This window comes from Pagrus pagrus (assembly GCF_965226575.1).
Source record: "Pagrus pagrus genome assembly, chromosome: 24".
Taxonomy (NCBI): domain Eukaryota; kingdom Metazoa; phylum Chordata; class Actinopteri; order Spariformes; family Sparidae; genus Pagrus; species Pagrus pagrus.
This window is the reverse complement of record NC_140206.1, coordinates 15,136,767-15,161,877: the sequence shown is the minus strand read 5'-3', so window position 1 is coordinate 15,161,877 and position 25,111 is coordinate 15,136,767. Positions and strand designations below refer to the sequence as shown.

General features: G+C 42.8%; 1 protein-coding gene across 2 annotated transcripts in view; it reads right to left on the bottom strand.

Annotated features, from left to right (window-relative positions):
• pard3ba (par-3 family cell polarity regulator beta a) overlaps nt 1-25,111 on the bottom strand; it is a 177,668-nt gene that overhangs the window by 1,417 nt on the left and 151,140 nt on the right. The window contains exons 23-24 of one of the 2 annotated variants that reach the window (XM_084347126.1): nt 17,227-17,297; nt 16,427-16,603 (exon numbers count right to left, since the gene is read on the bottom strand). In XM_084347126.1, the coding sequence (XP_084203252.1) occupies nt 16,483-16,603; nt 17,227-17,297 (192 nt within the window). In that variant the 3' untranslated portion in view covers nt 16,427-16,482. Of the gene's footprint in view, nt 1-16,426; nt 16,604-17,226; nt 17,298-25,111 lie in introns of those variants that run through there. The other variant, XM_084347125.1, reaches the window with a different exon arrangement.

Sequence of the window (25,111 nt, the reverse complement as noted above, 5' to 3'; positions counted from 1 at the left end):
TTTCCATATGTTGTTTTTATTATAAAGCAGCTCTAGGAGCTATTTAATACTATCAACAAGCTCAATCCACACAGCACTTCTTTAGAAGCTGTGCCTTTAAATGAACCGCTGTGGTTATGATGTCACAACTGTACAGTCACCACCCTCAGCAAGGCAACACCAGCAGATCTCATGCAAAAACACAGTTGGCATGCTCGTGCCTTTGAGAGCTGACCAATCAGAGACAAGAGACAGGCACAAAAATGGACCAAAGGTGCAAAATAATGTTTTTGCATGTATACATTTTCAAGTAGACACCCAAAATGAAAAGTATGAATCAGAAAATTGAGCATTATATGGGACCTTCGATACTGGTTTAAACTGGTTGGGAGCAGAGGACGTGCCAGAGATTTGGCCCTTCCTTGCGGTAAGCCTCCTCCTGTTATTCAGTTTACGTGGCGAGGCAGTGGCCTTGGCAGGATCGAGTTGTGGGGGAGACGTGGATGGAGAGATGCCAAGAGATAACAGCAAATGCCTTGGTAAGCATATATGAGGTTGTGTGTGCGAGTGTGTGTTTAGCTTGTGTGTGTAGGAATGTGTGTGTGTGTCCCAGGGGTCTGCAGTAACGAGGCAGCCAGCTGGAAGTCTCCGGTTCCCTCCCACTAGCTCTGGGTGATTAGGGGCTAAACCCCTGGGTAAGGCGACACGCGGGCCTCGGGGAGACGGAAGGAGAGAGAGACTGAGGAAGAGAGGGGACTGGAGAGAAAGTGAGATAAAGAGAGAGAGGAGGAGATAAAGGGGAGGGCTGCTCACCTTTCACAGGCCCATTCAAATGTTTTCCATCTTATGTGCTGTTTCCAGTGCTGAGTGACACACATGTCTAGCTGGAGCGAGTAAGCAAATCTAAGAGTCAGGTCTTCATCGGCCTAGCTGCAAGGGAAACTCTCCTATTTATAAGTGTGGTCATCTGCAAGAGCCCTGTCATCATCATTAATAACTTCTGGCATTACTTTGCTCGAACAAACCTTTTCTTTTTTATTCCAAACTAACTTTCCTGCCACCTTTAGCATAAAACTACAACTTTTTGGGCACACACTGTAGGATGTTAAAGGGCAAATACAAACCAAATGCATCCATCTTAAAGGTTTGTGTCGGTGTGGGTATATTGTGACAGGTTATTGGTGAGATGAGTAACCTGATGAGTGAAAACCGGAAGTCAAGCTAAAAGGCTTATTAGACTCAAAGACCCAACAAAGTTAGTGTTTCCACAATGTCAGAAGTTTTAACAGTTATCAAGGCAGGAGTACTGTTGGTGAGTTAAGTTAGCACAAAGCGACAAGCTACATGCTTCAAGGATTTTACTTTTATGATCCAAAAATGACCACAGCAGTACATTCCTGGTGACACTGCACTGTGCCAGAATCAACTATTTTGTTCCAAATGACCCTCAATTTTTTTGTGATTTTGTTTTAAGTTTTGCTGCACCCCAACAGAGTACTTGTTTTATGTCTCTTTGTAGTTGTTTTGTATCTTTTAATACTCGTTTTATGTCTCTTTGTAGTTGTTTTGTATCTTTTAATACTTGTTTTATGTCTCTTTGTAGTTGTTTTGTATCTTTTAATACTTGTTTTATGTCTCTTTGTAGTTGTTTTGTATCTTTTAATACTTGTTTTATGTCTCTTTGTACTTGTTTTGTATATTTTGTATAGTTGTTTTATGTCTCTTTGTAGTTGTTTTGTGTCTTATTTTATAGTTGTTTTATGTCTTGCCTAATGTGGCCACGTTTGTTTCTCTTTGTGTTTCTTTGTAGTAGTGCCCAGTTGGTCCGTTCAGTAATCCATCCATGCTTATAAAGGCTACTTGGTGTCAGTTTCAGTTTAAGTCAGACAAGCACATGTGTACATGTGAAAAAGAAGCCTTGGTATATGTGTACATGGCCAAAAAACCTTTGCTGTTTTTTTCCTGGGATATATCTGGCTGGGCAAAAGTCGGGTATCTCTAATCCTCTAACCCCATTACAGACACCATTTCCTTGTATACATAACGCTGAAGAAATCAATTTACTGCAGAGCCGACAGTAACCAAGTGCATGTAAAGGCACATTTTGGATAAAGTGCTATTGTTGGTCTGAACATAGCCCCACTAGCAAATGTTAAAGCTTTCATTAGCTGGCTACAGCTCAAATCGCTATCATACTTTATCAATCAGCAACAGAGCAGCAAAACAGATTTAGACATTTACTTCCCACCCTTCAACAATGGCTCCCACTGTAGTTATTATACAGAAGCCTTGAGCTTAGCCTAGCCCTTGTTCTGCAATCGTATCCCTGCGTCTCCTCTGTCCAGTCCCTGGAGTCGAGCTCAGCACCTGTTGACTGGCCAATTAGAATGACTCACTCACCGCAGATTAGGTCGCACACAGCTTGGTTGTGTGTGTGTGTCCGTGCTTGTGCATAAGCAGAATTCCCTTGAGAATATTCACAAACTGTGTTGAGGTGGATTTCTTTGAGTGAGTGTGTGTGTGTGTGTGTGTGTGTGTGTGTGTGTGTGTGTGTGTGTGTGTGTATCACAGAACTGTGTTTTCTGTGGACTGGGAGGCCTGACCACCCAAACAGAGTGGTGGGACAGGATACACAGGTGGTCCCAAGAATGAACAGCACTGCCTTGTCAGTCAGCAGAGCAGGAAAGACGGTGCCGCACATGCACACAGATAGACATACAACACATGCATTGCCAAGGCTTGAGATAAGAAAGAAAAGAGAAATGGGGGGAGGAAGCATAACAAAAAAACAAAAAGGAAGGAATCTGATAGGTCAGGAGAGAACAGAGAAAGAGAGATTCCATCTAAAATGAAGATGTGAGGAGACAGAAGTTGATGTGTATGGGGAAAAAACTATGTATTTCTCCACGAAATTCTTGGTGAGGGGCTGTGAGGCAGGACTGGAAAGAGCTCCAGAGAGAAAAAGAGGCGAAGGTCAACTTCCTCATTAATCCAGATTAAATGGTGAAGGCCACCAGGGGAGGCAAAGAGAAGGAAAGAAAGAAGGATGGAGTGATATGGGGATGGAGGGAACACCTGGGTCCTCAACCCATCTCAGGGCCACCCAAACAGACAGGAACCTCCGCCGGCTTCCCCTTCCTTCTCTCATCATTCTCCTTATTCCCCTCCCCCCGCGGTCTTTAATTTCCACATCGTTTCAACTTGAATATTCATCTTCCCTCCCTCTCCGTCCCCTCTGTAACCTCTCCCCTTCATACCTGTTCATCGCCTGCTTAAGCACTCTGTTATTTAAATGCCTCCGTCATCTCTTCACCTCTTCTTTTCCTTCTTTCTGGTCTACAGTACACTGCTATTTTTAGCTCCTCCAAGGTATTAATCAGAGCAAAGCAGTAATATGAGCAAGAATAAATGAACATGTTGAGTAGGGCTGGGTAATATATTGATATTATATTGTTATCCCAATATATACCATATAATTGTGGCATAAGTGTCTATCGCACTTGTTCTACCCATGTCGCCTAGCCCTGTTGTTGAGTAATCATTTGACAATATAGTATTCTGTGCAGAAAATAAAGACTTATGGATCCCACTTGCTAATCATTAAGGGGTGAAAGCACCCTTGAATACGTTCTTTGTCCGCTTTTCTGAGTGACAAAGTAATAAGTGAATCCCTATAATGCCATGATACATAGGTCTGGATGACATTTGACCCTGGAATGACATAGCCTAGTAGCGAAGCATGAGTAGCTGTGCATGGGTTGCCTTTTGTCTGCTCACATGGGAGTATTTATGTTCCTTCAGGGAGGTGGGTGTCTGACAAGTTTAATGTATGAGCAGGAGGAGCTGAAGGGAAGTGAGTATGGACACTGATTTTAACCAGTTTTACCACCAATCTATTTTTGCATCTCCTCGTGGTAGTTTTGTGACTCTTTGTGACAGCATCGTGTCTCTTTCTGATATTTACTTCTGATTTCTGATATCTACTTGTGGTAGTTTTGCATCTCTTCGTGGTAGCCCCTGGGCCTGTGCCCAGCAGGCCTGTTCAGTAATCCATCCATGCTTATAGAGGCTACTTGAAGTCAGGTTCAGTTTCAGCAGAGTTGTCTTTTGTCTGTTCGTATGGGAATATTTATGTTCTTTCAGAGAGGTGGGTGTCTGACTGATTAAATGTGTGCGCAGGAGGAGGTGTCTTTTGTTGGACACTGGTTTAAACTAATTTTAAAATGTTTAATATCTGATATCATTGTAAAAACATTATACGAAAGCAAACATCGGGAAAGTTCTGAGATATTGTCGTTAATAGCATGAGAGTATGCATTTGTGTGTGTGTGTGTGTCCGCCCAAGCAGCTGGGGGATTAGGGGGTCCACGGGCCCCAGTGACCCACGGGGAGTTCCTCATCCCTGGGTCACACAGCTGGCCTCAGCCTGGTTGGGAGATGGGGGCAAGTGAATGCGTTTTAGTGTTTGTGTGTTCCTGCGGGCCTTTGCTAACCTGAAACGCCCTGACACCATGTTTGAATTTTACATACATTTAGATTTAATTTAACAGATGCAGGTAAAACATTCCCAGTGAGTGCGGCCTCAGTGAGTAAGTGAGCGAGCCAGAAACAGAGTGCATGGTTGCGTTTGTATATTCTAAGTGTCAGAATGAGATCTCCTGTTTACTTGTTAGCTTACGTAACTTCATCAGTAAGTTTACGCGCTACGTCCAACAGAGAAGAGCGAACAGGAGAAGGAAACACAAACACATGGATGGAGCAAAATGTCTACAAACGGGTAACTTAATAAAGGTAAAACGGAAATACAAACCAGAATGAAAGACGCATTGCAGTTCCCTGTAACGATAAACAGACATGTAAACGATTAAGTTGTGTACTGATTTATCCATCTGCCACTGAAAACAAAAGTGAGTGGAGGACAGGGATGAAATTTCTTCTAAAGCTGTTGCTTTTGACTAACAAAAAAACGTGCCAAACACGGCAGATCCCTGCCGGAATAAAACTGTTGGTATGACAATTAAAGCAGCTCTGCCAGCACTGCTAATCTAGCTTGAAAAGAGCTTAATGACAACGAGACACATGCAGACAGTAGGTGTGTGTATTCATTCAGCTGTCGAGTGAGTTTTAAGCACACGTTTGAAACATCAAAATAAAAAAAAATAAATAAGAAAACTCTCATGCAAATGAGATGTTTCCAAGAGGGACGCTGGAATAAATAAATAGGTTTGAATTAATGCCAAAAAGGAAAATGGGAAGACTTTGAAGAATTAATTTGCACTTTGTAAATTATTTTTTTTCGCTCTCCGTTATTATTCAGTGTACCAGTGATACTGTAACACAGCTTTTATTGATGAAGCTACGGTTTACTGCGATGTAGACACAGACATGAGAGCGACAGTATGACATTATAGGAGGTAATTCAAAGATAACATTTCAGAGCCGGTTCTGATCTGCTCTGCATTGAAACTGAACCATTTCTCGACATCATTATTCACAGAAAATGCATTTCCATCCCTATTTATCATGACATTTCTTTCCATTTTTCCCCATTTGAGCAAACGTAAAGTCCTTTTTAGATGTTCTGGAAACGTGATTGAATTTTCCCGTTTCCGCTTGCTCTTTAAATAAGATACATTCATGATTTGCAAAAAAAAAAAAAGAAAAGAAAATGGAGACAGTGTAAAGACAGAGAGAGCCAGACAGAAAAAACAGGAGCTCCTGTGTTGAAGAAGATAAGCCAGGCTGAGCAGCAGACAGGCAGAGAGACAGATGCAGACACTCGTCTGTCCCCTCTGAGGTCTATATAGAGCAGCAGCGCAGGGTGTGATGTGAACCACAGGGACCAACTAGAGTGGAAAGCTGTAATGACACGCCGTGTAATACATCTGACTCACACTTCCAGAACATCAGCACCATATACCACACTCCCAACCACCCTGTGAGAGTGTGTGTGTGTGTGTGTGGTGAGAGCAAATGACAGACTGAATATTACATCCATATTTATATGCATGTGAATGTGTGTTGGGAGTGTATATGATTACATACTCGCCAGTGAAAGAAAAATGTGTGAGTGTGCGGGACCATCTGGGACTGTGAGTGTGTGCGCTGCCATTTAGACATAGCTCCCGCCTTATGACAGTGAAGAATTTGTGTGTACGATGGTAGCATGGGGAAGAGGGGGGGGTTATTCTGCACCTGCCCCTAGGAAACGGAAGGAGGAAATTAGTAACCCCCCATTCCCTCAAGACTCCCAGTTACTTATTAGACCCCCGCACTCACCAGCTTGGTCCCCCAAATACCCCCGGTCCTAAACAGCTGGAAAACAACCATGTGTCTTTGTCAGACTTGGACACGAACACACATGTGACCAAATATGATTAAACTTGGACAAACAGTTCCCTCGTCTGGGCTGTGACATTTGTGCTATTTAGACTTTAGATTAACATTTTTAAACTATGTTAGATAAAGATAAATTCAATATTTTGCTTGACTTTTTGAATACATTTGGCATACTGTTAAGAAAAACAGGCCTGACTTCAGGATAGCTTTACATCATTTATATTAAAGACGTAATACGTAATATTTCCACATAAAAATGTCAACCTTGTTCAAACCCAGAGAAATCCATCATTTTTATTCAACGCCATCAAACTACATTTCTGTTTTCATTCTTTTAATTGGGTGACCCCTAGTTTTGAACAGCATGTATTGGATTATAAACCAATTAAAACCTTGTTCTATTCACTTATATCATCCTATTTTAGTTAATCTGTGGGGATGTGATGCAACTCATGCAGGCAATACATCTACGACCGTGTTTTCCCTTCCTGTTCCTGTGGGCCCCCCTGCCCCAACACACCTGATCCAAATGATCAGCTTGTTATCAGCTGATCATTTGAATCAGGTGTGTTGAGCAGGGAAACACTTCACACTGCACACTCACAATCACACACTGTATGTTTATACTTCTTGAAGATCATATATGCTACTATATTATATATTTGTACTATATATGTACATATTGTACATCTGCACATCCTCTGTATACATTTTTATCTTATTGTTTTTATTGTTTCTTACTTACATTCCTTTACACTTTTTATATTTTTAACTTATACCTTGTGTTTCGTATTACAACAGCATTCATAGTAGAAAACAAAGGAAGAATTTCATTGCATTGCGAACGTTTACTGTGCATATGACAATAAACAATCTGACCTGACTTGGTCGAGCTCTATAACGACCCATTCATTTGAATCAGGTGTGCTGGAGCAGGGAAATATCTTCAGCATGCAGGGCAGGGACCCCTAGGACCAGGATTGAAACACTGATCTATAATACATATTACAGAGAAGAGCAAGAAGAACTCTACATAGGGTGGATTCAAGGAAACGTAACTGTTAATGAATTCAAGGTAGAGTTGTGTTTACTTAGATTAAAAGCTTATGAACAGAGACAGAAACAGATGCCTGAAAATCTGCAGTGACTGGTTGAGTTATGATTATGTTTAAAGTAAATTCGTTTGAAAAAGCAGCATCCATGCACTATGTTAAAGTTTTGTTAAAGTTGTAACTTTTCAAAAATACTTTTTTTTTTTTTGCTGGAGGAGTTTTTCAGAACTGTTAAATGGAGAAAAAATAAACAAGCACCAATTTGGAGCTTTGGAGGCAGCTAATTACATCCTACCATATATATTATTCTTTACTGACTACTTATCTGCTCTGCCTTCTGCTTAAAGTCTAAGTATGAGCATACGTTTATCTCCTTTTGTTCACACACATGCATAAATAATTAGCGCAAATGCTCAGACACTTAACTGCACTCACCTAAATTACATTTGCACATTTAACTTGTTAATTTTTCCGATTGCGAAGATGAAGAGGAGCATACAGATGCATATGTAAGCACATCTGCCAGCTATGTGCTCACCTGTTAGTCAACCGACGAGGAGCAGACATGCATTGCATGCAAAATGCATTAATTGCTCGGCAAAAAACAGCTGCCGCACCTCACTGCCAAACACTCCCACGCACAGACATTCATATGCATGCTCACACTTTTCTGGGTAAAACATTTTGTGTCATAATTTGCAGAGGAATCAGTGGTAGAGAAAAAGGAGCTTGAAATGAAGACATTCACCCTATTAAATCTGTGGTTAAAGGCAGTGGAACACTGTCCATGGTTTCTAGATGATAAGTTGTAGCTTACGCCATAAAAATTCCTCTGGTTGGAGCAGAGTGTGGCCATCAATTACTGTACAAATTGTTTATTTAAAAGATGTAATACAGTATATTTAGCAATTTGACATACTCATTAGTGTTTGATACATTCTCCAGATTCTCCAAATTCATCCTTGTCCAAACCCTGCACCCATACACACACACACACACACACACTAAGTCACAGCATTAATGGCACTGTGCTAGCTGAGTGCTACAGACACAGAGCAGACCTGGCTGGCTCCACAGCAGAGGAAACCATTAGCCACTCTCGCCCCGGCCGTCCAGGCAGCTCTGCTAATCAACCCAGGCTATGACAACAACAGCGGTGGAAATTGGCTCTCACCTAGACGCACGTGCCTCATCTAAATGGGCTCGTGTTTACACTCTCTGCTACTATATACTGAGCAATGACAGGGAGTGTGTACAGTATCAGTGGCAGGTAGCGGTCGGTCTGTGGGAGCGTTCAGTCAGAAATGAGAAGGTGAGGAGAGATGGGAGGCACCGGGGCAAACTGCCTGCATGTAAACTAAGAAATGTACTCTCTCACGAAGCTCATCTAATGACTCATTCATCATTTTAGTGATGTCATGCGACAATAACCATTCATTTGACAAAATTCTGTTTCATTTCATTCTGATGATTTGCAGCACATTTAAAGCTGGGGCTGGTGAGAGTGTAGAAACCAGCAAGAGCATGGTAAATATTATGAAAGTATCCAACTGAACAAATCCCACCCCTCCTCTTCTGGCCTCCCTTCAGAGCCTCTTCTCCAAAACACAAGAAGCTGCTCTGCCTGACAACACCGACTGCCCTGTAGCGGCTGCTGGCAGGCAGTGACATGTGTGTCAGCAGCTAGTTTGCTATGTTCCACAAGCTCTCTTAACTGTTTTGGACTAATAAACACTCTGTTAAATGTAATAGCCATCACGAGTGCACCTCTGTCTGAAAGGTTACCCGGCTCTACAGTTACTCCTTACTACTCGTGGTGTGTCCATTGCTTTCGCAGCGGCTCATTCTTTGGTTCGGGGGCTGTGTGCTTTGTGCTACGGAGTTAGCTGCTGAACAACAGGCTCAGGGACTGTTGCCATATCGCGCTCCCTCATGTTTCATTCACATCATATATCAATATAGCAGAAAATGCTTAAATGACTTGCCAACACTAGCTTCACTGCTGCTTCTATCCAGAGATAGGTACGATGACTGCGAGAGTAAAGAAAACAAATTACATTCCTGCGCCACCAAAAGTACATGAAGCCATGACAAAGGAGGTTAAAGGTCTGACTCACTTGTTGGACAATACTCCATGAGGGAGAGCATTCATGTAATAGAGACGTGCTGGGTAGAAGCAGCGAAGTAGCAGTTAATGACAGAAACAGATGGGATTTCTTTTTCACTAAATGAGGAAACTTTGAGGCTGACCACAACTCATATTCAATTTCACAGATTCTTCTCAGTTCAAACTAGGTTCACTGCATGCCTCTTCTGCTGCACTCTATTCTTTTCTGTGCAGAAGAAGAGAACATTTTGATTCACGGTGACTCCTGCATGTCTTCCACAGAGCCACCCGTCCATCCGGATTTGTGGGCCGAATGTCACGCAGACTTGTACATGACAGTCTTTGTATTTCTCACCGAGCTCATGGGGAGCGCCAAGGCCTCAGAGTGTGTACCTCTTGTTTTATTTATAAAGCCATGATTTTGTTTTCCCATACGCAGACCTGAGGAGGCTGCGGGAGAGAGGGATGGAAACGAAGGGCAAAGACGGAGAAGGAGACGAGATAGAAAGAGACGTGTGAGAGATGTAAACAGAAGCGACACAAAAAATGCAGACAAAAGGATTGATGGAATCAAGGAAAAACGCAGGGAACAGAAAAAGAGTAGTTATTGTAAACAGGTAGAGCCACTGGCGCCCCAGCTGTGCCTGTGACAGAGCTGGCTAAAGCCCTTTCATTTCCTACCGCTGATTCCATTACATTTCCCAAACACCGTTAGCTGGACAAACATCGCCGCCTCTGTGCACCAACGGGGCCCTTTCCTTCATAAAAGGGCCCGCAAATAAGAGAAGGGTCAGGACACCTCTCGGGAAATCAAACAAAATAATCCGCACATTGCTTCAGATGCTCTATGGTTGCTTATTTAACAATAAAAGAGGGGGTCACATCACCTTTTAAACCAATCAAAGCAGGGCCCTGGAAAGACCATCAGCAGCTGTTCTGGGGCAAATGTAGAAAAACCGTTGTGAGGAAAGATACACTCCGAGCTCTCCAGGAACCGAGAAATTAAATGAGTTACGGAGACAATAACTCTAACCGAGTTGGGTGAGTTTAAAGTGAGTCATTCGACAGCTGGACAGCAGCGGGTGGGGAAAACAGTTGATCACTTATGAAACTGTGAGAAGCGGGATTGGGTTTTAATAAAGATGGGGCGAGTGCAGCGAAAATATGATTTCTCCGATGACCTTGAAAAAGCCATCCGAATTCACAGAGAGCTACAGACTACAACAGGCCACAAAGATATTACTGTGCTAAAATGATATCAGACCTTTGCAGTACGACCACCCAACCATGTAAGGCAGGAGTGAAAATTAGGGAACCGTTTTCCATTTTTGCCATTTCCATTTTTAATATTCCTCTTGTATATTCTTATTTATTCATCCTGTTCTAATCAACAGATTGCTTTCACTCTGATGGGGGCCGAGGCATTTATTCTTCTCTATTCTGTGTTGCTAGGTGTGTCCAGGCTGGACGTGGCTCATTAGGGCCTGAGCTGACACAGGCAAGGTGAAAAGGTTCATGTGCTGGGACATGGCGGAGAAAACCAAGTGGTTCTAAGTCTGGGAAGTGCATGTGAGCGTGTGCACTTTTCAGGAAGGTCAGATGAGAGTCCTTAAGGGACACTTTCCCACATACCAGAGGATACTCAACATGCTGAGGACAATCAAGATGTTGCCCTCTGTTTTTTAAGGAGGGGCAGAGGGCACTTAGTGTGAGCGCTGAGCATTCAGTCACTCCTCAAACGCTGAACCTGAGAGGCTCCTTAGGGTGACTGACTGCAAACACATGCGCAAAAAGGTATGTTCCTCAGAGGTCTTTTCCTGAAGACTACAATTTTGCATGTGATCAAAAACAATTTGTGAAAAAGAAACCATAAATTGTTATATTTTAACCAACGGCCCAGGCACACAAAACCGACAAAGAAACAAGCTGCGACTAAGGCAGGCTGTCACGTTGTCTCATCTTGCCTGTGTCTCAGACATAGAGCTGCAACACACTAATCTGTTCCTCCGTGAGAAGAAAGAGCTCTCCATACCACCAGGTAGTGGTAGTCTGTATAAGTCATTCAATAAAGGAAACCAGAAGACTGCAGATATACAAACTGTTCTTATGACAAAGCAGCATTTTTTCACACCTCTCCTGCTAATATAGCCACCTCTAATCAAGAGGAAAAAATCCAAATGGCACTGGCAAAGGAGAAACTGCAATAAATGGGTGAAATCACAGATACTACAGCAGTGGTTTGTCCTGTTGGTTTTCTGATTCTCTTCCCTTGCACTGATTCGCTTGGCTGAACAGCCAATCATAATGATTTCTCTCACCATCGGGCTCTGCCAATGATCATACTTACTCAGTCAGCTGAATAGCCACCGACAAGGGCCAACTTGTGCCAATGATGCGGGACACACCACAAAAACGGCGACCGCAGATGCTCACTGATGGCCCTGACATCCCTAAGAGTATACAGCCACATTAGTGGCTCTGTGAGGCCATACAGTGGACAACATATTAACAATATCTCTGTGAGCATGTATGCATGCATATTGTTAATATGTTGATATTCAGCCGGTATGATATTTATCAGTTCATCATCTTAGTTAAGCATGTTAGCAACTTTTTTTTAAGGATGATGGGAATGTTCTTAGTCTTATAGGGATGGACAAATTAGTATTTTGACATGATTAACGGTACAAGAACAATAAGTGACAATATCATCAAAACTAGCACAACTCATCCTGTATCCATGTAATGTCTGAACCAAATTTCCTTGTAAACCATTAATAGTTGTTGAGACTGTTCCTGGAAAAACTACAAAGATCAACCTCATAACCTAACCTCAAGAGCACTTTACTTGAAGTGGTCTTGAACCGTCGAATGGTAAAAGCTCAAGAGAGTCATGCAAAATGAGGATCATCCAATGTACAATGATTTCAGGGAGCTACAGTGAGTTTTTAAGGAACATTGACACTGACTGTTACTGTTAATCATTAACAGTAACAATCACCATCATCATTAATAACGATGGTGGTGATGATATAATGTTGATGACTAGGACTGTGATCATACTTGTGCTGTACAAATGTTGATACCATTAATATTTTGATGTTGATGTCATTCATGATCACCATCATATACTAATCCAGTCATATTGATGTTTACACTATGTATTCTTTACAGTGAATATTTTTTTTCTCTCCATATTTTGTAGTGCCTTGAGATGTGTATGTCTTTTTCTATTGTCCCACATGTTGTCTGTCCTCTATGTACGGTCGCACCCAGTTTGCCCCCTGGGTGATTAATAATGTATTTTGTATTGTATCACCAAAGCCAGCAGGCTTCATCCTTTGGGAACCATGAACGTCCGTACAAAATGTAATAGCAACCCATCCTAAAACTGTTGGGATATTTTAATCTGTACCAAAGTATTGGACTAACTGACCAATTACCATCTTTGGAGCAGACCAGATCTGAAACAGACTCAATGATTACTGGATCTGATTGAACCACACAGACCAGGACAGGAAGGGGCACCAACACTTGCTGAACTGCTTTGGAATAACAAGAAGTTTTTTCCTGAGCTTCACAGTTCATGCTCTCCATCTTCTATCAAAAAACATGACCACCCACATCAACTGAAGTGATCCACCAGTCCAACATTGGACATGTAAGACTGAATATAATTTGGACCTGGCCTGACTTGACTCGTTTTGGGTCTTGATTACAAGGAACTGATTGGACTTGCAAAAACCTCTAACCACTCAAGCACACACACACCTTGTGTCCGTCTTTGTGGGTCAGCTCCATTGTCCAGATGCGACAGGAGCTTCATGAGGCCAGTATGGTCCCTCGGTTGGAACCCTGTGCTCTTTGACTCACTGGCCATCGGCTGCACATTAATCAGCCAATTATCATCCGCGGCCAGCAACGTTGCCGCGCCAATCCGGCCCCCTAATCCAATCACCTTGGGGGAGTCGGTCAGGGGGTGCTCTGATTGGATAACCTGGGGCTGGGTCGCCGCGCCCATGACCTGCCGCTTTGAATTGGTAATGATGTTAATATTCTCCATATGGCCGTGTGTGTGTGTGTGCGCAATTGTGTGTATCCCCCAGCATAGAGCCTATCCGCAGGCTGAGCTGCACCCCAGCGTTAATGGCCAATGGAGAGGGAGGTAAGAGCCAAAGTAGCACTATCACCCCCCCTGGGGCAAACCTCTCGACGCTGCCACTTCCAGCCCTCTTTTCCAAATCCTCTTTCCCAGACTTCAGCTTCTCTTGTTGGCTGCCACGCAGTAGCCCTCAGCGCTCAGTCCCAGGCTGAGGTCCACTTCCTTTCCATCAGCCCTGCAACTTTGGCATTCACTCTTCTTCAGGTCCAAAGAAAATCTTGATTTGAGAGGTGGGCAGGTAGCCAGACAGATCTCAGTATAATGAAACCACAGTTTGGGCAGCAGGACTGTGATGAGAGAAGGTTTTCCGATGCGATGAAGAAAGAAAGTCGGTGGGTAGGGTAAACTCTGACTTGCTCCTATGTTTTTGTTCGACTGTGAGAAAAGTGGAATATGCTGTATTCCTTAAAGCTATAAAAAGTGCTTGAACCTATGGTAGAAAATGAAGGACGAAACAGAAACACCTCCAATATTTTGAAAATCACACATTTAAAAGATCATACAAAGGATCTTTCATTGGGAGAACTATAATATGCAGACAAAATCTTAGCAGTGAAAGTGAAATATTTAAATGTCTCCCTGAACAGCTTGATTCCACCTCGATTTCATCCCTGTCAGTCTGACTCTTACCTCTCTTCTACTCTCTCCCCATATGCTCCCATCTGTGAGGTGCTTTGCTACATCTCCTGTACTATCCACACACACACACACACACACACACACACACACACACACACACACACACACACACACACACACACACACACACACACACACACACACACACACACACACACACACACACACACACACACACACTCTCAATCATGCACACTCACCTCCTTCACTCCCACCCCTCCAGCTGCAGCCCCAGCCGGCTCCACACAAAGGCAGGCCAAATGTATGCTAATGAGAGCCAGGCCAATGGTGGAGCCGCACTCATTTTGAGAGGAAATGGCTTTCAATAATGGCGGCCCCCGGGGGGATTTTGCACAAAGTTCAGCTCCACTTTGAAAAATGCATTCAATTCACTGCTGTGTCTGCTCTCTCTTTCTCTCCTGTTTTTTCTCCCTCGATGAAAAGAAAAAAAAAAAAAAAAGAAAAACCATTCCCGGAATATATTTGCGTCTCCTCCTCCTCTCGCCTCTGTATTTATGTTGAGAGGAGTTTGGAGGAGTTTGGGGGACTGAGGAGTCATGATTTATCTCTACAGAAACATCAGAAACAAGAACACAAATATGTGAGTTTGAACAGTGTTCAAACTCTATCTGGCACTTTTCCTCAGCCTTTTGTTGCTCTTCGCTTTTGCTCTTCTGCTGAGGCAAATGTCCCCAGCAGCATGTTAACTGTACCATATGCATTTCAAACGGATGATATCCTATGGGCCTTGAGTCTAAAAATACTTCAAAGAGGAGATGAACAACAGTTAGATAACAATGAGAATATTTCTTGAGGTAATGAACACTATTTGAACCTGACTCATCTTTATGCCTAATCATATGCGCCGGAGAATATGATGACTGCTACTACTTTATCACTTAAATATAAAACATGTGAGCGGTCATTGAATATAATATAGTCCAACAGTTCAGCTGACATTCTGTGTAGTTTGCAGGTTCATTTTTCTCATTTTAAATCCTGTTTGTTCAACTGACTGGAAAGTTGTGATAATGTAACGACAGAGTGTCTGGCATTTTTGCTTGATGAGTTAATTAAATGATAACTCAATTAATCGCATTGACAGTAATTTGTCAAAAAAAGGGGAAAAAAAGAAGTATTAATCAGCAAACCCTCCCATTTCATTAAGGCCTAGTCAACGCATGCATGGGTATTTTTGAAAATGGGGTTTCAGAACAAGAACAATCTATTTTTTCAATGTCCGTTTAAATATAGACAGACTGCTTCAATATCATAACACATAATCTGAGTTCATATTTGCCAATGATGCCAATGTGAGAAGAGGACGTGGGTGTCTGCGTCATCTTTCACAAAAATCTCAGTTTCCACCCGTCCAGAATTAAGAACTGAAAAGAGTGTCTACCAAAAACCAGAATGCAAAGAAAAAGATTCAAACGAAAGGCTGGAACAGAAAATCATTTTGCTTGAAAAATTAACAAAATGATTAATGGTTGATGAGAATTTTTGCCAACTGGACAGGAAGCTAGACCCCATATCTGTGATGAGGACTGGCATGATGTCATGTATAGCAAAAGAAAAGTATCTTGCTTAAATGGAACCAGTAAGGACAGCCAAAATTTAATTTGCTCAAAAAAAATTGTGAACAAAACATTAGAACAGGAACAGCACACTGACATTTTAAAAAATAGGGATATATCTTTCTGAGAACGCAGCAACCTCTAATGGATTTCAGACCATCCGCCCAGACCGGCAAGATGTGCTTTGATTTCATGTAAAAAAAATCTTTTAAAAAGGGAGATTTTGTACAACAAGTTTTTTTCTTTGGATCCTTTTCATTTATTTATTCCCAATTAGTTTAGTTTAGTCGCTTTTACAATTATTTTATCTTACCATTATTTTCTCTGTACTCTGTTCTTCAATTATCTCTCCTATGATGAAAAATAGTAAAGAAATAATAGAAAAAATTCATTTCGGCAATAAAATGTAGAATTCGACTTTCATTTCTGCCCGTCTGAATGGCTGGGAAGGTTTTCAATTTGCCAGACTGGCTTCAATTTACAGAGAAAGTTTCAATCAGTGGCTGTCTTGAACTCTGGACTTCTCTCTTCTGTGTTACTGTACATAAGTATAGTTTGGACTGAGCTGTCAAAGCTCCTCCAGGTCTTCCCTCAGTGTGTCTGTCTCCATTTGGGTTGTCTCCACAGTTACAGTTGGCCAATCTTTCTGTCCCTCTGCTGCCGGCTCATGTCCCTCCTTCTCTTTTCCAAGATTCTCAGTGTGTCTCGTCCCCTCTGAGCCAGCGCTGATGTCTGCGCTCCCTGGTGCCTGTCATATCAGGAGGGGCAATAACCCGTGAAATGACTGTTCTCTTTTTCTCACTCTCCTCCTCTCTATCCCGGTGTCCCCTCTATTTCCTCATTCTCCTCCTCTCACTTTCCTCGCTCCGCGCCACTCCACGCTCCACTTAGCCGTTGGGCCGCGAACATCACAATGATGGCGTCTGCTCAGCATGTGCATACACACACGGTCATGAGTCGGTGTTATATTCTGGTGCGGTTGGACTTGTGCGTGTGTGCTGAGAAACACTTAATATGGAGGACAGAAGAGGTGTGTGTGCCTAATTTGACAAGAGGACATTTAAACAAACAGAAGGAACATGTGCAGCTCCATTAGACCCACACTAGAGGTTATACATTCTTCATAAGAGCAAGCCATCCTCTGAGCGTGCGTGTGTGTGTGATCCTCCTGCCTGTGCCCTGCTCTCTGGAGAGCTGAACACTCCTATTCCTGGGATGAGTAGACACTCCCAAGGCAAACACTCCAGATTTAATTATAAGCTCCAAAGAGGATTAGTCTGTGCCGTGTGAGTGGGGGAGACACAAAGGGAGGGGAGTGGCGAGAAGTTATCCCTTAATTTCCCACAACGGGGAAAGGAAGAGTGGTCTCACCTGGGCTGTGTGGGGTACTGTCGCTCCTTGTCTTCGTAGCGGGGCGCAGGTCGAGAGTCTCTGGGTGCCATCTGCGAGGAGACACAGGACATGAGTTTAAGTATATGAGACTAAAAAGTTCAAAAGTTCAGTCGCTCGACAGTCAAAATATCCTTGAGCAAAGCGTTGAAAGTCATACCTGCCATACAGGAAGTCACCCAGGTAGTTATTTGATGAGCAGCTAAACCATGTGGTAGGATGCATTCATGCCCTCAGGCTACATGTTTAACCTCAAATTAAGTGCAACTGAAATTTAACTCTTTTCATGTACATAAAGTCTTTAATGTGTATGTGTTCCTGTGCAGCCTTGCGGTTTCGGAGGAAACAAAGAACAAGAGGAAGAAATCATGGACTGCCGCACATGTGGTACCATAAACACGTGTAACCACATGTAAGCACCGTGCCCCTCCGATGAACATGTGTGCGTATGCTTCATGCAAACACACCAGTCATGAAACAGACAAACAAAACAAATACTTTGGCCAGTAGGCACACCAGGAAGTGATTGATTAAAGTGCATGCTCAGGCGGATAAATCTGGAAATGCTGTTTATTCAATAGCATTTTCAGGTCGTTCTCCAGCCACAGCTGCGTCTCTTCTTCTTCATTCTCTTTCTGCTGGCAAGCAACTGTGGATAAAAGGCATCATTTGGTAGCGGAGCAGTACAGTGACAGCTAGTTTGCTCAGCTGGGTTTCTGCAGGATGAAACGCTCTTCTGTCACCTCCTGCTCTATATGATCACTTACAGACGGGTGACAAATTAAAGGAACACTATTGATAAATGAGTGGAGGAACATAAGAAACGCAGGTGTTTCCATAAACATGAGTATGAAGACGGTGTGATATGAATTAAATGGATCTCAACCCATCTGGGGGCAGTGGCTCAGTCCCTGGGGACTTGGGTTGTCTTCTTCTTTGGGACACCTACAGGCGACTCCATCAGCATCATCAAAACACCTAATGAGGGAATGTTTTTTGCATACCTGCTAATATTAGGCTGTGAAACAGTAAAATGACTTGTATTATTCTGAAATTCACCGCTCACAGTAAAATAAATGAAAAAAGAAGCATACATGTAGAAAAATTCTAAAATTAACATCGCAAAAGGGTAAAAGAGGTCTCTCAGCCAATTGAGTGCAATTTGGTTTTCTTCTTCCAGGTACAAATACACATTGACGACACAAAAACCGAGTAACACCCATTTGATATGTATCACTACGAAACTGAAAGATCAAAGCGAGAAATATCCAATCGGGAGCACAGTGTGTTTGCAGGTATGCTTTTGGAATAATGGTGTTCATCTGTCCATAGTCTTGGATCTCACCTGAAATGCTATCATCCTTTTTTTGGTTGTGAAAACCATTGACTTAGTATGGATCAAAAGCAAACAGTAAGTGAAAAAAGATGTGGTGGCGAACTGAGTTGTGCAAGTGTGGACATGTTGTAAGGTTGCAACAATAGAAGGGGGGGTTTGAACAAGCCAGCCCTGAAGGCAGAGTAGACAGAGAGCATACAGTTTCAATTATGTGTAATCTAGGTTCTGGGCTCTGAGTGTTCACATACAAACACAGGCTGTTTATTCAAAGGACATTTCATCGGTCAAACACACCATACGCCGCCGTAGAGTAACATGCACACGCTGGCATGTCAGTCGAAAACACACAAAAGCAGCCGTCATACGGTAAATGACATGCACGTGTGTACACAACCAGGCAATTGCAGCTTTGGCACACACACACACATGGAAATCTAAAGAGGTAAACAGTGATGTGTTTGATCCCGGCTATCAAAGTGATACAACACCACATACACAGAATTCAATATCGCAGACATGCACTATAAAGATTCTAAATGACTCCGCGGAGGACGAGTCTATTGCTGTCTTTTGCGTGTACGCATGAGTTCAAACTCATTCCGCATGTCAATGCAGCGGTGGCGCATTACCAGATATCATTAGCATGTCTCTGTAATATAGGGAGCTCTAATGTCTCTGAATGGGCTCCAGGAAGTGAAAGCACATCAGAGCCGAGGCTGGAGCAAGGCTCTATTCACTGAAGTGGCTTTGTGTCTGCGTGTGTGTATATGTGTATGTTAATATTGTGGTAGTCGGGGGGGAGGCATGTGTGTCTTTGTGTGCAGGTTTAATATGATGTCGGGAAGTGAACGCTCCATCTTTGGATGGCAGTGTGTGTGTATTAGGTTGGGGGCATTATGCAAAGAGATGCATAATATGAGGTAAAGGGAGCATTAGTCTCAGCAAGAAGCTGGGACTCAGGTGGAGGACCTTGTGTATGCGTGTGGCAATGTGTGTGTGTGCTGAACGAGGCCTAATACATCTTCTGAGTGGAAAAAGAGAAGGTAACAGGAAGAGGAAGAGAATGATGGGGACGGAAGGAAATGCGAGTTCAGATAAAATTAGCGAAATTCTTTGTCCATTGATTGTATTAACATAATAGCCTGCAGCCATAGGTCTGGAGGACTCTTTTATTAACTAACACACACACATACACACATTATGGATGTCTGTCATATGGATTGCTCATGTGGAAGCCCATTTCCCCAAATTAGACAGCCTGCTTTAGTGCCAGATGATGTTCCTTGAAATACTGGCGTGGTACTCACACACACACATGCACGCACGCACACACGCACAAGTAAACAAACACACCAAACAAGTCTCAGTCTCACCATGGCAACTGGTAAAATGGCAAAATGAAATTCATCCAGGTTTGAGTGAAAATGTAGCAGACAGACTTCTGAGGCGGCGGTCGGTAAACAAAGACCCGCGTCTCCGGAGATGGCGAACGATAATTATTCCCCGCAAGTTCATGTCCTCACCCCGAACCTGGTGACATCATACTGTATATGGTGCTGCGTGTATCTGTGGTATATGCATGTGTGGATATAAGTGGATATCAGTGGAAAAGTTGACGTCTTGTGCAGACGGTAGCTGACAGAAAGCCAGATTCTCTCTGAGCTCTATGCCAGACCACTAATACATGCACACACACACACACACACACGATATGGAAGTTCTTATTTCTCACGAGTGTCATGTGGTAAAACTGTAAAGCTGAAAGACTTTGTTAATCTTGGAGTTCACTGTATTGTGTGTGTATGTACTGTATCTAAACTCAAAACCAAATCCAATCAGCAGATCTTCAGACTGCTTTTAATACTTTCTCATCAGGGAAAGCAAATGAGCTTAAACGTATCAGAACAATCTTTCTTATAAAGTGCGTAATTGTGTCGAGTCATCGCGCCCGCTGCAATTCACCAGCTGACAAACGCTCTGACAGAATGGTTGGCGTGTGTGCGAGTGTGAATGAGCGGAAAGTCACTTTTCCATTTTTCCAAATTAGAAAGCCATGCCTTGACAGTGCCAGATGATACGCATTGGAACACACACACATACACACACACACACACACACACACACACACCAATCAACTCTAGCGGCACAGCTGTCGCATTCATCAGAAAGTATTGCCGGAGCTCAGGAAATGAATTTCTTGGAGCACTTTTGGCTTCGCTGTAAATTTCTGATGCTCATATATACAATAAGCCTCAAATGAGAGTCCAAGTGCTTTGACACAATGCCTGAGCAGCGCTTTCATCCTGGGACTGAGATGCTCACATTTTCTTTCTTCCAAACTGCTTTCCTCCGCCATCTCTTTTCAAACGGCATAATTAGCCTCCTGTACTGCCATCTATTCCTCCTTCCATCCATCCATCCCTTTCTTCCTCCCTCCATCCATCGTGGATGCTAATTAAGCATGTGTCTCAGTGCGGAGTCTCCGCCTGGCACCCCATGCCCACCTCCTGTTGGCAATCTCACCCCCACGCCCTCCATCTGACTGGCACAATTGACGCGGAACCCACCCGATACTCATCCTCCTCCCCCCCTCCCTCCCAAGAAATCACTGTGATGAGATTCTGCTGACTCCCCCACGGGAGGATGGAGAGGGAAAAGATAAACAGCGAGGGAGAGAATTGAGCCAGCACGGGAGGGAAAACTGGAGAAGTTGTTAAAGATGTGTGCGGAGGTGGACGCAAAACAAAACAGAGTCGAACTACTGCAGCCACTAGTTGTCGACAGTTAAGTATGAACTTGAAATGTCCACATACATAAAAAAATGCACTTATATATACACAGACACTCAGTCACATACATGTCTGCATATTTACATAATGTAACATGATGTACAAGCACCTCCAGAGCTACTACATCTCTGTGGGAGGCTTCTGATTTCATCTCTTTGAAAGTTTGTTTGGAGAGAAACAGTTGATTTATCACTGCCCAATCGCTTTAATGCATTCAAGGACAAAATATAGTGTACACATAGGATGATCTTACGTCATGTTGGAAAACAGCTGTTGCTTGCATAGATGAAGCCTGTAATACAGCAACATATCCAACAGCATTCAGTGGTTTTCATACAAAACCAAAAGCTATTTGGAGCGCATCAACATGAGGACGGCTAAATTTGAAAATGCACTTTTTTTTCTCTCGGTTTCTTTACCCAAGGGGAGCTTTTTGAAAAGGGAGACTCTCCAGAGTGGAGGATTCTGAAAACGGTGAAAGTAAAAGCAACTTTTTAGACTCTCTTTAAGTGAATATTCATTATAAATGGCAATTAGGCGCTGACTTTGAGTTTTATAACTACATGTAAATTTTACATTTAATTCTATTACATAAGTATGTAAAGTGACAAATCAGACGCAAAGTTTTTCTATCATGTTGAGTCAATGTGAAAGATTTAAATAACTTAGTTAATGCAGTCTTATGCATAAACCTTGTGTGTGTTTAGTATATTTTAACATATAAAGTTAAGGGGAACTTTTTTTTCAAGTGATTATTATTCAAGTATCATACATAATAGTAAAACATTTTAAATTGGTTATTGGTCTCTTGGTGTCTCTCCTGTGATAAATCACACATCTTGTTATTTAATGTATACTGTACACTTGGACTCAACATAAAAAGAAAAACTTTGCATTAAATGTGACCGCCTACACTGACTTATGTAACAGAATTCATTGAATTGAATTGAAACTTTTTCATGCAATTAAAAATAATTACAGTCAATGTTTCAGGCAAATCTGAGTGTATAGGTAATAATTCAAAGAACTATAAATTTTTTTTTTGCTATGTAAAGATACATGGTGTTGTGAGCCCCCTGTCATACCGTGTGTGTTGTAATCTGAGCTTCTCTGTTCTTTGTTTTGATAACCTGTGCGTGTTAGTGCATGTGAGCAGGTCGTCAAATATCAGATAACTGTACAGATCAGTAAAAAAACATCCGGAGAAAGTTAGGACATTGCTATCACATTTAAACAGCATCTTCAGATTGAACAGGTTGGATGTACTTTAGTCTAAAAGAAGCACAAAAACAGGATTTTCGTAACTATCTGTGATTTCATTCCTTTGTGTTCGTCAGGGGGCCGCTGGCCAGACCGAGCGTCTTCTCTAATGAAATAATGAAAAAAATAAAAGTGTTATATTGTTGTGAAATGGCTCGTTGGCATAGTTACCAACTAATAGCCGACTAAAACTCAAAAAAGGTCAAAGCACCTCTTTCATGCTAGTTAAGTCTAGCCCGTTGGCACACACGATTATACAGTATTAAGAGGCTATGTGTGTGTGTGCGTTTGCGTATCTCAAACAGGAGGCTCACTTGCCCCCCAGTGTACACTAAACACTCCCACACCTGGACCCTGCTCACTCTGAGCTCGTTAGCAGCAGATGGTACACACACACGCACACACCCACACACACGGGGACCAAAGGTTACACACACTCAGACTGGAATGCAGTCTATTTTGGTAATAGGCCAATCTGCTGGTAATTGTCTTCATTGTTAGTGTTTGTTTAGGCCTCAACTCTTGACCTTAGAGTGGCTTTTTACATTAACATACAGTTGGGTTCATGCTTGGACTGGACGTGTGTGTGTGTGTGTGTGTGTGTGTGTGTGTGCTTGTGGTTTAATCTTCCCATATGAGGATGTAACAGGTAGTGCGAAGAGAATGTTAGTTCATTAGCGTTCACATTTTTAAGAACGGCTCCTTGCAGATTTCTTTATGTGTTTGAATAAATTTGCTCTGATTTAAAGTTTGAAACAGTTTACAGAAACTCTAAATATATTTGATGTGTTTACTCCAACTGAGCAAGCACACATTGAAAAGGACATTTGACACTCTCCGGGAAATGTACTGATGTCACCGGCTCCAAGAGGACAAACATACTGAGAAAATATTGCAACCCAAGAGAGTATTTGATCTGCTGAAGTGGCTATTAGACACGAACATTTTGTAACTGGACCCTTCAGCATGACGCAACGTGGGCTGGGCCGGTCAGTTTCATCTGACGTGGTTACATGAAGCACTTGTATTCCTGTTAGGTTATGCTGACTGCAAATAGAATATAAAGTTGCATGTTAATTAAACTGCTAATCAAGGGCCACCCAACCAAATCAGTGACTGTTTAAACTTTTAAAATTGCCTTTGACGTTAGAAGGGGAACCTACACGTGCGTGCACTTTGTTACCACACGAAGGTGCAATCAACATGCATCTTAAACTTGTTCCATGTGTGTGCCGGGGTGAGTGTGTGTGGCCATGGCAGTGGCCATGGGGTGTTGTTTATTTACAGGGACTGTGTCCCCATTCCTCTCCCCATCTGTGGGCTTGTTTGCTTCCCCACTGTTCACTGAAATAACATCCAAATACCCCTGTGAGCGTGTGTGCGTGTGTGTGTGCGGTTAGTTCGATTTTTCTCTCTCCAGGTTATACCCTGAAAGGTATGTCATAGGGCGTGTGACTAAGAGAGAGACAGTTTTTGGGTTTATTTTTTACTAGGCTGTGATAAAACAGCGAAACACAGTGTGTGTTTGTGTGTGCACACGCCTGGGCATAGCACTGATGTTTGAACCATTGTCTTGCACACACACACACACACGCTGCTAAAATCTTCTTCAAACAGCTCCCCCTCCGGTTCTGTCGAGTCATGTGTCTGTGTTCTGTGATGGCACCATCTCCGCAGCACAGGTTAAACAGTCTTCTGTTGCCCCCTCCTTACAGTCGCAGATTTGTGGATGTGGGGGTTGACACCACCACCAGTGACGGAGGCTTTGATGAGTGAATCCAGCTCCTCATGGCCTCCAATGGCCTGCTGCAAATGTCGTGAGGTTGATGCGTCTGACCTTCAGATACTTTGATGCAACTCCTGCCAACTCCCTAACCGCTGAGTGAGCGTCATTGGTTTTAAACAGTCCGTTTGCCCAAACTGCATCTGCTGTGAGTTGCCTGTCTGTAGCACAGAGTACAGAATATCTTTACAGAATGGTCTTTCTTTCACCTTGTAATACGTGTTGGTGAAGCTGTTACAATGCAACAATGACGCCTGTGTCTGGGCCCTAGTTTTGGTGGTGTGTTCTGCACCGTTGGCACTAGTTGGCCATTGTCAGCGTCTTTTTGGCCGACTAAGCATGTTAAATCTGCGACGGAGCCCCATGGTGAGATAAATCATTCTGATTGGCTATTCAGCTAAGTGAGTCAGTGCAAGAGAACAGAAACCGAAAACAAGATGGCAGCCCCTCTAACCAGTCGACACACACTCATAGGCGACCCCGGTGAACCTCCCCTTCTTAAATTCAAACACAGAGTGGTGACGAGCTTTGAAGTGAGAGCCGGCGCAAGTGAGGAGGAGAATGGGAGATTTCTATCAACTAGCAGACAGATCACACTCTGCAGTTTGCCCGTAGGCCAGAGACAAGCTGTGGGGATAAAGACAGACACCAAATAAGTCCCTGTAGGCCTTTGTCGGCCCAGATGGGGAGGAGGGAGAG